The sequence below is a fragment of the Helianthus annuus genome, chromosome 2, assembly GCF_002127325.2.
Source record: "Helianthus annuus cultivar XRQ/B chromosome 2, HanXRQr2.0-SUNRISE, whole genome shotgun sequence".
Lineage (NCBI taxonomy): Eukaryota > Viridiplantae > Streptophyta > Magnoliopsida > Asterales > Asteraceae > Helianthus > Helianthus annuus.
In genome coordinates, this window is record NC_035434.2 from 92,397,794 (window position 1) to 92,412,483 (window position 14,690).

General features: G+C 43.0%; 2 protein-coding genes across 2 annotated transcripts; both read right to left on the reverse strand.

The window, feature by feature from the left end:
• Positions 1 to 1,763: 1,763 nt before the first annotated feature.
• On the reverse strand, positions 1,764 to 3,131 carry LOC110893942 (calphotin-like). The gene has a single exon (XM_022141105.1). The coding sequence runs from the start codon at positions 3,129 to 3,131 to the stop codon at positions 1,764 to 1,766; it is 1,368 nt and encodes a 455-aa protein (XP_021996797.1).
• Positions 3,132 to 10,044: 6,913 nt separating this feature from the next.
• Positions 10,045 to 11,052, reverse strand: LOC110893950. Its single transcript, XM_022141112.1, has 2 exons — positions 10,583 to 11,052; positions 10,045 to 10,492 (listed from the first exon to the last, which is right to left on the reverse strand). The coding sequence occupies exons 1-2, from the start codon at positions 11,050 to 11,052 to the stop codon at positions 10,045 to 10,047; spliced, it is 918 nt and encodes a 305-aa protein (XP_021996804.1).
• Between the last annotated feature and the right edge of the window lie 3,638 nt (positions 11,053 to 14,690).

Here is a 14,690-nt window from a genome sequence, read left to right on the forward strand (position 1 = left end):
AATTTCCCCAATTGCCATTTCCGCCGTTCCCTCCATGTGGGCGGTTTCCATTTCCATTACCCCCACGGTTGTTGTTACCGAAACCTCTTTGGCCACCACGGCCAGCACCAGTACCAACCCAGCATGTATTCTTCGAATGGCCATCCTTCCCACAAGCCTCACATCTCCTCAATCTGCAGTGGCCGAGATGGTGGTACTGGCATGTATCACATTTGGGCAGAGCGCCCATGTATCCTTTCCCTTTTTGTTCACTGCCAGTCTTTACCTCAGCTGGCGGGTTTGTATCCCTCTTCTTGCTGGCACTGCTGGTACTTTTCTTAAAGTTCGAGAATTTCCACTTGTTTTCTCCAGATGACTCCACACAAGTCTCCTTCTTTTTCGGTTCAGAAACTTAAAACTTGTTCAATCGAATGGCCTCTTCTGTAAGCGCCACACCAAGATCGATGGCTTCAGTAATCGTTGAAGGCTTGGACGTGGTTACCATGCTCATGATCTGGGGTGCCAATCCCCAGATGAAGCGCTCAATGCGTTTAAATTTGGGCGTGACCACATATGGCACCACATGGGACAGGTCATGGAACCTCTGAACATATTTGGCGATTTTGGGCCTTCCATCTTTAGGTTCCAGAATTCCGTTTCTAGCTTTTGTATCTCAGCCCGCGAACAATACTTCTTCCTCATGAGCTCCTTCAGCTCATTCCATGTTAACGCACATGTCGTTGCTTCTCCCAATGTTTGCACTTGCAGATTCCACCACGATAGGGCACCATCAAGAAACAGCCCTGAGATGTATGTAACTTGTTGCTCGGGGGTACACTTGCTCATCCTCATAACAGAATCTGTCTTTTCTGCCCATCTGACGAATGCAACAACACCTCCAGTGTCGTCGAAATTTAAGGGCTTACAGTCAAGGAATTGTCTGTAGGTGCATTCTGCACAAACGATAGTATTTACGGATGGCATTAGCGGATGTGCTAGAAATATCCAAATGTATCCTAATGTGTCTCAAGCGACTTGGACATTACCATTGGGTGGGTTGTTATTGTTGTTTGAAGTATTCCTGCTCGTTTCTGCTTGGGAGGCCGCATATTGTGCTATAGCTGCGGCAATTAGTCCCTGGAGTTCTGCCTCAGTATTAGGCAGGTGTACATTTCGTCGTGGAGGCATCTTCTAAAAGATGATCATATTGGTCAGGTCATAGTAAGTCTAATAAATATGCGTATATAATAGTATCCATCAACCACATAACATCCCATGTTATAATATAAAACAAATAATTCAACAAAGCATGTAGTGAGAACGTTGCCATTGAGCTTTCATCAATCATGACCACAATATAGTTTACATGTTTTACAGTATATCACATATCAAAATAAGATCATAGGGTTATATCACCCCAAAATACAAATCAACCTACACAGATCATGTACAAAAGTGTGGTCTTCCAAAAGTCTTCGTATGCTGGCCCAATTGCGACTTTCTCACCAAAACAGTCTACCTGCATCAAACCAAAAATCTAGCTACATTGATGGCGGAGGAGGAGGAAGATTAGAGAAAAGCAAACGGCGCATGTGCACCCAATCCTCCTCAAGGGCATGAATAACGCGCAGCAAATAGGCAATCTGCTGCTCGGGTGTGAGGAAACGAACATCCGAATCAGGGGGTAGCGGGAGGGGAGCGTGTGGTGCGGCAAAAGGAGTCTGACAGTGACATGGAGGACGTGGAGTCCTCTCTAACTCCCAGACTCGATGACTTAGAGCATCCTACTGTAGCTGCAGGGATGCAAGTATGTCCTCTGTAGTGTATCCAACATGGAATGGGTGATACGGGTCTGATAACGGCATAACATTGGGCGAAGCCCACAGAAACGGCTCGCCCGGAGGTACAAAAGATGGTGTAGTGTGAGGGAACTGGGACATGAACGGAACAGATGACGATACAGGTGGAGCAAAAGCAGGCTGCTGCCTCGATGAACCCTCCCCAGGACGAGGTGGAGGAATATCCTGGAGGAATGTAATAGGCAAGTCAGTGCGATGGACATCAGCGGTGTATGGGTGGAAGAATGGAACATCAATGGGTACGGAAACAGGTGCTACAGGAGGAGTGACTGGTAGCATGAACGGGGGATAATCATCATCGTCGATCCACCCGTTACGGGTGTCAGGGTATCGAGGGTCGACATGCGTGGCAAATGGTGCATGGTCGACAACAGGTGGTGCAAGAACGGGTGCATCAGCAATAGGAACATCCACCACTGGTGGTGCAACAATGGGAATATCAACAATAGGTGGTGCAATAGTTGGTGCATCCTTAACAGGCGGTGCAACGACTGGAGCATCATCAAGAACAGGGTCGTGCACGGGTACAGAGTCATGAGCAACAACAGGCTCTGGCGCCATGACAGGCTCAGGGTCAGCAAAGGCCATATCAAAGTCGGCAGGTATATCAAGAAACCGATCAATAGGAGCCACTGGTGCCTCCAATGGCTGGTCCAAAGGAATAAACTCGATCTCGTGATCGGGATCAAAATCAGGAGGAAAAACTGGATCAAACTCATCCTCGAACTCATGATCAAACTCAAACGTGTGGGGTAAACCAGGTGCAGCTAACATCGCTATGTCGGGGTCAGTGCCAGGAGAGTAGTGCTGCACGCCCCGGTCGTGCAAGGAAGCGGAAACCAGAGACTCGAACGAGTCTGGACCAGGTGAATCAGCAGGAGCCTCCTCCACAGGAGCCTCAGCAGGCGGTAAAACAACAGCATCCGCAATCGGAACCTCAACCAAAGGAATGGCGACATCATCAGCAATCGGGGCCCCACCCTCATGGTCGTCCTCAGGGGGACCCTCGAAAAGATCGATGTCGTTATCGGACACAACATCGAGTGGCAAATCCTCTACGGGAAATGCGGCAAGTGGAGCAGGAGCAGGGATCTCAGCAAGAGGTAGATCCCCAGCTAGAATGCCATCAGCTAAAGGCGCAACGTCTGGCAGGGCAAACGACTGGAAGTCGTCATCATCCGTGCTCGTGGTGTCTGACGTGTAAACCTCTCCCTCGGGTAGTATCTCATCGTCTGATACAATCGCCATGGGGTCCAACGTATCTGATACTCCAGTATCGGAAGAAGAAGGCATGGTGTCTGTAATACAACCACACATATGCACATATATCAACATATAATCAAATAAACATGTAAGTCACAATAATGCAAGTAATCGTCCTAGTCTTCCCCAGACTATCCCTCCCAGTCTCTCCGACTGAACTCCCTAGCCCCTCAGACTAACTCCCTGGTCTCTAAGACCAACTCCCAGTCTCTAAGACTAACTCCCTGGTCTCTAAGACCAACTCCCCAGCCTCTAAGGCTGAACTCCCTTAGTCTCTAAGACTGAACCTCCCCAGCCTCTAAGGCTGAACTCCCTCAGTCTCTAAGACTGAAATATAAATTTTGAAAAGTGTATTTGTGCCTTTTGTTTGTAAAAATGTTTGTACCCTAGATCTGGATGTTTAGTGTATGCAATGTAAAAATGTTTTCGTGAGAGCCCTAGTGATCATTGTCTAGACTCGAGAAAGAATCCTAGTTCGCTATGATCGAGGCTCTGATACCAAGTTGTCACACCCTGGCTTTTGCGGAAGCGTGGGTTTATTTGGTGTGACTTCTTAATACCATAGCAACAATCATAACAATGCTATATGATAAAACACAAGATGTTCATCCATTCATTAAGTTTAAAAATACCACAACATCATTGTTTGAAAATGTCGACACATAAAGTAAGTTACAAACATGACAAGATTAACAGAGTTCACAAGGACTCATCAAAAGTACGTAATTAAAATCCAAGTTTAGAATTGTGTATCCCGTCCAGGAAAGGGATCCACCACCTAAACTCAACAACACGGATGACATCTTTATTCACTACGTAGCCTTGACACAACGCATACTCCGCCAGATCCACTAATTTCCTGAAATACATGTAGTTTGAAGAATCAACAAAAAGTTGAGCGAGTTCATGTGTAAGTGAGTATGTATAAACCTTTGTAAATAATGTATGTATGTAAGTCCCTGGTATGTAGCAATAAGGAAAAAGAGATCACCAATGGGTTGCAAAGCCACTGGTATGTGTGAAAAGGTGCAGGAAGTACTCAAACCTAGCAAATTTGTACCGGGCTTCCGGCTGGAAGACATAGTCACCACTATGGGCCGCCCCAGCCTCACGGGTGTGGGCTCGCTACAACCAAATAGATCTATCACTCATGTCCCTCGGTCCTACGACGAGGATTAACGGCCTTAAGTGTTGTACCCACCACTCACATGATCTAAGTAGTAAACCCTCCTTAATCTAACCATACCATGTATAAAAATGTTCGTAATAGTTGTAACATGTATTTCACCCCCGAAGTTATAAAACTGAAAACAATTAAGAGAAAATGGGGACATGAACTTACTGTACTGCGTCCTCTGAATCGAATCGTCAACCCAAACTCTGTCTGCTACGCGACGACCTACACGTACTAATGTCTATTAGACGAACGGGTCGCGCCTTGGCTTAGGGTTTAATGTTTTTGAGTTGCGACTCTCAAGTTTCCGAATATTATTCCAAGTTATAATGATTAGTTAAAATAATTATCTTAACTTTAAATTATATTTTGTGTTGGAATAATCGTTAAACAATATTTCGTATTCATACTTCACAAGTATTTTAATCTCGTATTTCCTTCCCAAGGATGGGGATATCTATACATGTATTATTGTGATTCCGAGAAAATATATTTTAAGTCCCACTTAGAAAAAAATATATTTAACTTATTCGTTCAAAAATAATATGTTCCCAAAATATATGTATTTTTCCCAAAAATAATATATTTTACTCCATTAATTTGCAGAATAATATCTTACCAAAAATGTATGTGTAGAAGCATTTTCTGGATTACTTCATACGTTATGTTTGAACGTTCGATTTTTCAATGCCGAATGTGTAACTTAAATACTTTATTCCTTGATATTTTTGGTATTATTCCGGAGTTGTAATTTCCATGGTATTCATAAGTTATATTATTTTGCCCTAAAAATAATATAACTAGTTCACAAAGTAAACAAATAATCACACAAGAGTTTTAGTATAAAATATATATTCTAAATATATATTTATCAAATTTTATTTACGAAAATCAACCTCCGATACTTGGTATTTTTGTAATAAAAATTATGGCGAAGTTTATTTTAAAAACAAAGTTAAAAATATATTTGTAAACACTTGCTAGAAAAATATTTTCTAAGTGTTGGAATTTTAGAAAAAATTCGCCGGAGTTTCCTTTGTAATTGGAGGTGTCCATGCTTATTAGCATATCATTTTCTTTTTTAAAAAAAATCATTCAAACAATTCTCAATCAACAATATACAACCTCTACTTACCAAACTTGCCAAAAACAAGCATAACTATAAACTCATGAACTTGAAAATTTATAAAAATGTGTAGTAACTTACTAGTGTTCTTAGTAACTCTTGTTACCTTTTAAAATGTGATTACTTCTTTAAAAACTTTATTTTTAAAGAGTTTAAGTGTTCACAACTTCCAATCATATTTTCTAAAAATATTTCTTCATGAAATTTTCTTGTAATACAAATGTTTCTACACGTGTTTATCCACCAAAAATGTGATTAGTTTATGTAGGTTCCAAGTTTGAATGAAACTCATATTTTCTCTTGGTTCTTTTGAAAAACCACTCATGGATCTTTAGATCCACATGATTATCACCTACTTTGATCTTTATTTTTCAAGAAACCATTCATTCATTCAAGTTCATGGTTTATGAGTGGATAATCCATCATCCTACAACATTCTTACTTCCTCATCTTGCTAGATCATGTTTTTAATCATGATCTAGCAAGACCATATGATGATCAACATCAAATACATGAGTAAATAATAATCAACAAGCATTACAACACATGAATATCATGATTTCGTAACATTACTTCTTCATTTTAACAATACTTCATCATCAAGTTAGTTTATGTTCAAGTCTTCTTCATATGATCATTAGTGTTCTTAATATGTTTTGATCATGATACATCATTAACCACTTAAATAAGATGAAAAATGGAAGGATCTATGTTCTTACCACTACCTCAAGGCTAGGGAAGTTCATGTGAAGAAATGAGGTGGTTAAAAGAAGATAAGAGACGTCCTTCCACTTCCGAGAACACCGAGCTTAGTTGTATGACTTTTATCACACTTGTATGCTTGTGGAATGGTTGAAAGTGATCGAATGATGATGATGATGGTGGTGGTGGTTCTCGGCCGAACCAAGGGAAGAGAGGAGAGAGTGTTTGGAGTGTGTTGTGTGAGTTTGATGATGATGAGAATGATGGACTCCAAGTTACTCTTATAATCTCCTAACACCTCATTAGACTTTGTATAATATGCTTCATTATCCACCAAGTTTGTCTGTCTATGTGCTAGCATTGTCAGCATGTTCTCTGGGCTATCCGCTCACTGTGCTAACCACCAACACAATAATTATGTTGGATATGTGACAACCAAGAGTTTATGCTAACATATTTCATTATTTAATTAACGTTTATGCTAACATATTTCATTATTTAATTGGATCATGTTGGTGGATATGTCACAACCCTCACAATTACAGGTATCCGTACACTTAATTATGTTGGATATGTGACAACCCTCACAATTACAGGTATCCGTACACTTAATAAACGTTAATTAAGTGTACGGATACCTGTAATTGTGAGGGTCACCCATGGTGACCATCGCCAAGGGGGGGGTATAGGGTTGGGTTTCAACTATTTAGTTATTGTTTGGTTAGATTTCTAATGTTTAGTTAGGAATATAAGTTACTAGATATTTTGTGTGATAGGCTATGATGTTCGGGGACCATAACTAGCTTAGTAAAAGTGAAACAATGTTTTTGACAATATTTTTGTGTTCTGGGTAATGTCCGGTTGTTCGGTTTGATACTGTTCCGTTAAAGTGCTTAATTAATCCGTAAAGTGTCTTTTATATAACTTTTAGTGACACTTTTAATTCCCGACACTTAGGAAAGTATACAGGACCATTTTGTCAAGTTTTTGCAAGTGACTAGTATGTTTAAATGTTGAATTTTGATAATAAGTGCAGAATTTTGCAGTTAGAGTGTGTTTTAGGCATTTCCCGGCACTTTAACTATCACCTAGTGACGCAGTTTTATGGTCCTCACTTCCCTACACTCCCTACTAGTGTAGTACCCTGTCTCTGGCTCATACTGGCCTCAAAAACTTTGTCTGTCTATGTGCTGGCATTGTCAGCATGTTCTCTGGGCTATCCGCTCACTGTGCTAACCGTGCTTTGTGCATCAAGTTTGTCACTAATGTTTGTGTGTAATAAATGGAGTGACAATATGAATGTGATGCATGTGTATGTATGTAACAGAAATCAGAAAGCAGTTATATCCACAGTTGTAATCAAGCACAGTCATTAAGCACAAACTAAACATTAATGAAGTGTACGGATACCTGTAATTGTGAGGGTTGTCACATATCCAACATAATTATTGCATCGACCACTAAGACATTTATGGGTACCAACCTCCGTCAACGCCGCGTTTGTATTTCCGCTGCGACGTTTATGGGGTGTAACACAAGGTTCCCACGAACATAGCGCGGAACTGGGCGATAATGTTCAAACATGAGCCACTTACATTCATTCACAGTCCCTCGACGAAGTTGCTAACACATTCATATTCTATTCATAAGCGCAACCGCACGAAGAGTACATCAAAGGAAAGTAACAAAAATTACAAGGCAACAATGCCCAAGTAACAAAGCCCTACAAGCTAGCTTCAATCTTCACTCCGCATCATCATTGCCAGTCTCCTCTTCATCGTCAGTTAGCTAGACTGTCTCCGGCGGCTCAAAGATGGCCTTTAGCCGCGCAATGTAGTCATCGTGCTTCAAGGCCTCGGAGACCAAGTCCATTATGGGCAAGGAAAGGTTTTCGTAATGCTCTTCTGCTTTGAGTAACCCATCATCCGCCCCTTCACCAACTGAACAATGGCAAGTGCTAACTTGGGCGCAAAGCACCTATTCAACATGGACTGCACATTCCACATACCCGACACGATGGCCAGCAGCTCGCGCAGTCATAGTAAGCGCTGCCACAGCCCGGTCAAGCTCGGTGGCGTTCAAGATGGAATTAGCAACCTGTTCAAAGGAAAGAAGAATGTAAGTAAAGAGTTAAAAGACTCAGATAAGAGAAACAAGGGAGAAACTTACATACGCAACACCATAATGTTGCAACCATCCCAAGTCAGTGATAAGAGGCTCCACTGTCGATTGAGCCTCAGCATAGTTTTCCTGAGCCACGTTCAAGGCCGCCTGCCTAACCCTGCGCGCGTCGTCCACGGTCTCAGCTTTAACCTTCTCAGCAGCGAGGTTGATCTCAAGTGAATCACTCTTCCGCCTCTCCGCTTCCAAGCTTTCATGCGCCTCGTGTAGACGACGATGAAGCTCGGTAATTTCAACATCTTTGTCAGCTAAGTCTTTATCTTTGCTAATGATTTGCTGAGACAACCCAACCTCTAAACCCTTCTGGGAAAATATGAGCAAGTTAGGAAATTTTCTCAACTAAGTTATCTACTAAAATCGAAACGGTGCTGACCTGAAGGACCTCAACGCGCTTCCTATGAGACCTGGCCTCTTCATACTTGTCTTTATAGTCCGGTTCGGACTTCTTTAGCTCCTCAACGCGCGCTTTAAGATTCGTAATTTCTGTGCGTGCGGCGAACATTTGTTTATTATCTCTATCGCAAGCCACGCGCCATTTTCGGCGCTCTTCAGCGAGTGTATCCTCGCTCGCCTTAAGCTTATTCTTCAGGCCTTAGAGGCCCCACTCCTCTGATCTCTTCTCTTGCTTAAAGGTCTCATTCTCCTTAGCAAGTTGAGCCTTAGCATGCTCAAACAATTTGGCTTCAGCAGCCAACCGCTCTCTATGCTTCTCCCAGCTAGAGCGCTCCAGGTACATCGTGCACAACTCACATGTAATTTGGTGACTTATAGAAGCGCAATTGGCTTGGGTAAAGACATGTGATCTATACAAAACATTGTGCCCACGGTCCCTTTGATGGCGCACTTCACTTAGGGGGAAGCCCCCATAAACCATTCCCTACACAGGACAAAATCAGTAGGTGTCACCTTGCCTTACCTTCCACACAGGTGCATGGATCTCATCGGCGCGACTTTCATCATATGACTTGTAGTAGATGTCACCCAATGGGTCTTCAGGACGAATCGGCGAAGGTTCCCTCGTACGAGTATTGGGCGGACTATCCTTTCTGCCGCCCACACCAAATTTACCCGCGCTTTCACCCTTAACATTCAGGGTTTCCACGAGATTTTCTTCATGAACATCGCCAGCAGACTCCCCAACAGTCGATGTAATTCTTTCTATCTGAAGGGGGCAGCCTGCTGCACGAGGGTTTTTCAACCAGCGCTTCAGTCTCCACGCGCTTAAAAATTGGCTTTTTTTACATCTAAAGCCTTCACAACCTCCGGAGTCTTCTCCACCTCCGGAGTTATATCAATCGGCTACTTCCCAGCCTTAGAAGTTTCAACGTCTTTCTCACCAGGAACAACCTTGGGAGGGATGACATTTATCTTCGGCCGCACAGCTGGCTTCTTGATAACCTCCTCTTCTATGGGGGAAAATGTCAACAAATCATTCAATCAATCAATCATACCTAGTAAAATCCCACAAATAGTAGAGCTATTGGTAGGGTCTAGGGAGGGTGGGATGTAGGCACACCTTACCCCTATCCCTAGGGATAGAGAGGCTGCTTTCAGTGAGACCCTCGGCTCCAAAACACCCAGGAAAGAAAGAAAAAAATAGAACATGAGGTGTATGTGTGTGTGTATGAAGCTACCAATATAACATGAGTGGTAAAAGAGTGCATGGTAAACAAGACAAATATAACAACACAAACAGCCTATACAAATAGATACATATCTACGACTATACACTAGCCCTAAAAACACAATTGAACCCTCTCCTAGAAATCTTTAACCTTAATCTGACGTCTCCACGAGTTCCTATCATGGACCATGTTCTCAGAGAGGTGCAGTTTTTGCAAATCTTGCCTAATCCGCTCATCCCAAGTGATTTTGGGTCTGCCTCTACTCCTCCTCCCCTCCACCTCGAGAGTTTCAACTACTCTAACTGGCTCTATTGTCTGCCTCCTCTTCACATGCCCAAACCATCTCAATCTTCCCTCCTTTATCTTATCTGATATACTAGCTACTTCTAACCTCTCCCTAAAAACATCATTTCTTATCCGGTCTAACCTTGTGTGCCCACACGTCCATCTTAGCATTCTCATCTCTGCTACCTCTATCTTGCGTGCTTGTACTTCCTTAATGGCCCAACAGTCGATTCCGTATAATATAGCAGGTCTAATTGCAACCCTATAAAATTTCCTTTTCAATTTTGGTGGGAACCTTCTATCGCACAATACCCCAGTGGCAACATCACTATCTATCTCCCCATCCCTCTGAACAAACGATCCTGGATACTTGAACTTATTAACCTACGGAACCACTTGACCGTCAATGGTGATCTGAATATCCTCAACGTTGTCTACTCCACTAAAGTCACAATATAGGTACTCAGTCTTAGATCGACTAATCCTTATTCCTCTGCCCTCTAAAGCTGCTCGCCACTCTTCTAACCTCGCATTCAGGCTTTGTTTACTATCAGCAACTAACACAATATCATCTCCAAAAAGCAGGCACCATGGAAGAGCCTCCTGAATTGACTTTATCAACTCATCTAGGAAAACTGCAAATAGAAAAGGGCTCAAAGCAGACCCTTGGTGAAGTCCTACCTCCACCAGGAAAGACTTAGTATCCCCTACAGGCGCTCGGACAGTAGTCTCGGTCCTAACATACATATCCCTAATTAAGTCTATATACTTCCCAGAAACCCCTCTACTCTCCAAACTATCCCAAATCAGTCTACGTGGCACACTGTCATAGGCCTTTTCAAGATCAATGAACACCATGTATAGGTCCGTTTCTTCTCCCTATACTTCTCTATCAATCTCCTTAGGATATGTATTGCTTCCGTAGTCGATCGCCCTGGCATGAAACCAAATTGGTTTACCGTGACTTGAGTTTCTCTTCTGATTCTCGTCTCAATTATTCTCTCCCATAATTTCATAGTGTGTCCTAGAAACTTAATCCCCCTGTAATTCCCACAACATTGGGCGTCCCCTTTGTTCTTATACACATGTACTACTACACTATTCCTCTATTGATCTGGCATTTTCCCCGATTTGAAAATAAAATTGAATAAAATAGTTAGCCAATGTACTCCTTCTTTCTAAGAGCTATTCTCACCTCCTCCCGTGTGATACGTCGACAGTAGCCGTTATTCCGTAGTTGCCTTTGAGTAGGTGAATCATCATTTTCTTGTTGGTAATCCCTCCCGCCATTGAAAAGATTGTAGAAGTACGTTTGCCATCTCATCTTAATGTCGTGTTCTTTGACCAAAACGCATCCATCCTCTCCCTTTAAAAACTTCACTGCTCCTAGGTCCTACCTTGTACGTTCTCTAGCTTTTGCAAACTTGAACATGTCATGCTCCCCCTCCTTTGTTTCCAGTCGATCATACATATGCTTGTAAGCTGCGTTCTTCGCCTCTGACACTGCCTTCTTCGCTTCTCTCTTGGCCTCTTTATACCTCACCCTTAAAACCACTTGTTCCTCCTCGACTGTACACGTTAAAGAGATGATGAAATACAAGTATGAGAACACTTACCCGGCGAGACTTCAGTGTATAAAGTCCTTAGGCTCCCCTTCTTTCCAATAGAAGGCTTGCCAGTAATAACCTTTTTAGCCGGGGGTAGACTCAGACTTTATCTCCGCGCGAGACCTTTTGGAAGCATTTTTTCGAATCAGCTCCTCAGGATCGGGATCCACTTTAGTTTCTTCAACTTGAATAGAGGTGGGGCTAGCGCCGGATTCAGGGCCCTTAGAGCCTGCGCTCCCTAGCGAGCTCTGCGTACCTGACGCCACGCTACATTGTGGTTTTCTACCTATAGCGTATAATTCCTCAAAGGAGTCAGCTACATACACAAAGTCTTCTAGTCACTTTGTCAAAATTAAGTAGTACCTTTCCGGGACGCAACATCTGATGTTGCGCTAGTAACCTCCATCTTTTTTACAACCGCGCCTCCGACAACAGTTACCTTCTTCTTCGAAACCCTCTTCGGTTTCTTCTCTTCAGGATCAACTCCCAAGTTGCACAACACACCTGCAAACATGTCATGAAGAAGATTTAACTCATGATCAGATGAGGCTACTGACTCCTTGCTGGAAAGATACACAACTTCTTTCCCAGCATGAGTTACATCCCCACATGGCCTAGGGTTGGGAATGTGCGCACCTTCAGCTGCAACTAGGGGGTAGCAAATGCTTCAGCCCGTGCGTACATAAAATTTGGTCGGATCTGTTCCAAACAGTATTCCTCACCGTCGCGCAGCGGCCTCACTCCCATAACGCCGACAAAGACAGGAAAAGTACTTTGATACAGCGCAACTTCTGCATTCAGAAACGAGGAGTTAACAGCAAATTAAATAATCGTCAAAACCCCTTACAAAGGGAGTAATGGAACAAGGAATTTACCTTCATCGCCAAGGAGCAGAACGGGCACGTTCTCATCGTTTTCAGGCCATTTGTCACTCATACCTACTACGACCAACACTTGTTCGCTGAAAACTCGATTCATCAACGCCATCAGGTTCTCATACCACGCCGCGCCGCGTGGAACCTTCATCTCTTCTTTGTGGATCGGCCCCATACCCTGAATTGCATCGCCATCGGAATCAATTCTGCGCGGATAAAGAAAATTTTCATCTTCCAATCATGGAAGCTTTTTAGAGGACTGATAAGGATCTTCTTTGCAACGTGTAGGGTGAAAGAGAAAAATCCCATATTGCTCTGAAGTTGGTAAAGAAAACCCTAAATTTAACCACTGTCGGCTCTTCCCCCTATAACCGACAAACAAATTCGAAGTGCCTGACATGCACCATGCCCATGGGACTCATCTGTGAAATATGAAAGCCATAATACTGAAGAATGTTACCCAAAAAATGGGTGGTCGGCAATCGGAAATTTCCTTCGCCGAAGAAGTCGGCAAATAGTGTAATATACCCCGTTGGCGCGTCTGCAGCAGTCTGCCCTTGTGTCAGGTATCTAGCACCCCACTCATCGGCAAGTTGATAACCCCTAACAACTTGCTTAAAAAGGCCTTGATCCCACTTTAGTGGTGGCAAACCACCACCGGCCTCCTCTACTGTAACTATGTCTTCGCCAATTGAAATCTTAATATCGAAGATAAAAACTTAATCTAAGAACACTTTGAAGATCTAAAGATTCTTAGAATTCTTTGAAGATCTGCCAAAAGCCTTTAAAGGTTTGAAGATTGGATGAAGAACTTTGAAGATTTGAAGATTAGAAGAGAGAAGGAGGAGAGATTCGAAGAAACAGTGATCTCTTATCTCCCCTGGTTGCCTATTTATATGCATCACATATAATGCGATGGGTAACCATGCTGAAGCAGCCACGCATGTGTCCAACCAGGAGCTGACACATAAGGCGGGAAATACGAAACGATGGTTACCACGTGCGCGTGATCCTCACTCGCCTGACACCAGACGAAAAGGCGCGACTGACACAGTGACAACATGATTGTCACTGTGTCAGCGGTCAACTCAAAAGTCGTTGTCACCACCAAATTGCAACAACCTGTCAGTTTGCTTTTTCAAATTTCAAGAAATTTCCCTCGCAAATGCACAGATTACTTCACCAATAAGCTAGGAAGTTGCGCCGTGTGAATAGCAATTCATTCACACGCGCACCAACTTTTTTATCAAGAGAAGATTTTCAAATTTCAAGAATTGCCCTGCGCCAAGAAGCATGTCACTTCAACAACAAGCTGAATAAGTGCGCCGTGTGAATTACAACACATTACACGCGCACTAGTGGGGCAGCTGCGCCACGTGTATTACGACACATTACACGCGTGGCAGCTCTTCTAGCTTAGAAGATGCCATTTGAGAAGCTGAACAGGAGCAGGCTTGACTTCTTACTTTTCTGAGTCCAGAGCTCCACCCACTTGCCTCGCGCATGGAAGCAGCACTGGTTTAGGGTGGCTTGAAGGGGTATGGTCCTAAATCCTGTGCCGACCAACCAGGTCGCGCGCAAGACCATACCCTTAACAAACTAATTTGGTAGGTTTCCCAACCTCGCGCCGGCCAAATAGGTGTAACCTAGGTCGCGTGCGGGGTCAGGGCAATACAAGACCAGATTTCACCCTTGGCTCCTAGTGTTGGTGCACTAATGTCTGTTAACTTCGTCTTTATCAAGTCGTGTGTTTAGATAGGATAGAATGGAGCTTGGTATGTGAGAACTTAGGGTTTAAGTGTGAATGGTTCATTTCGCACGAAATAGCAAAAGGCTATTTCGCACGAAATGAGAATTAATCATTTCGCATGAAATGAATCAAAGTCGTTTTGCACGAAATAAGCTTTTCGCTATTTCATATGAAATACCATGCCTATAAATACCAAGCTTGCCAAGTCATTTGTAACTTTCCGATTTCAAAGCCGAGGTGCTGCCGATTTGTCAAACGATCTGT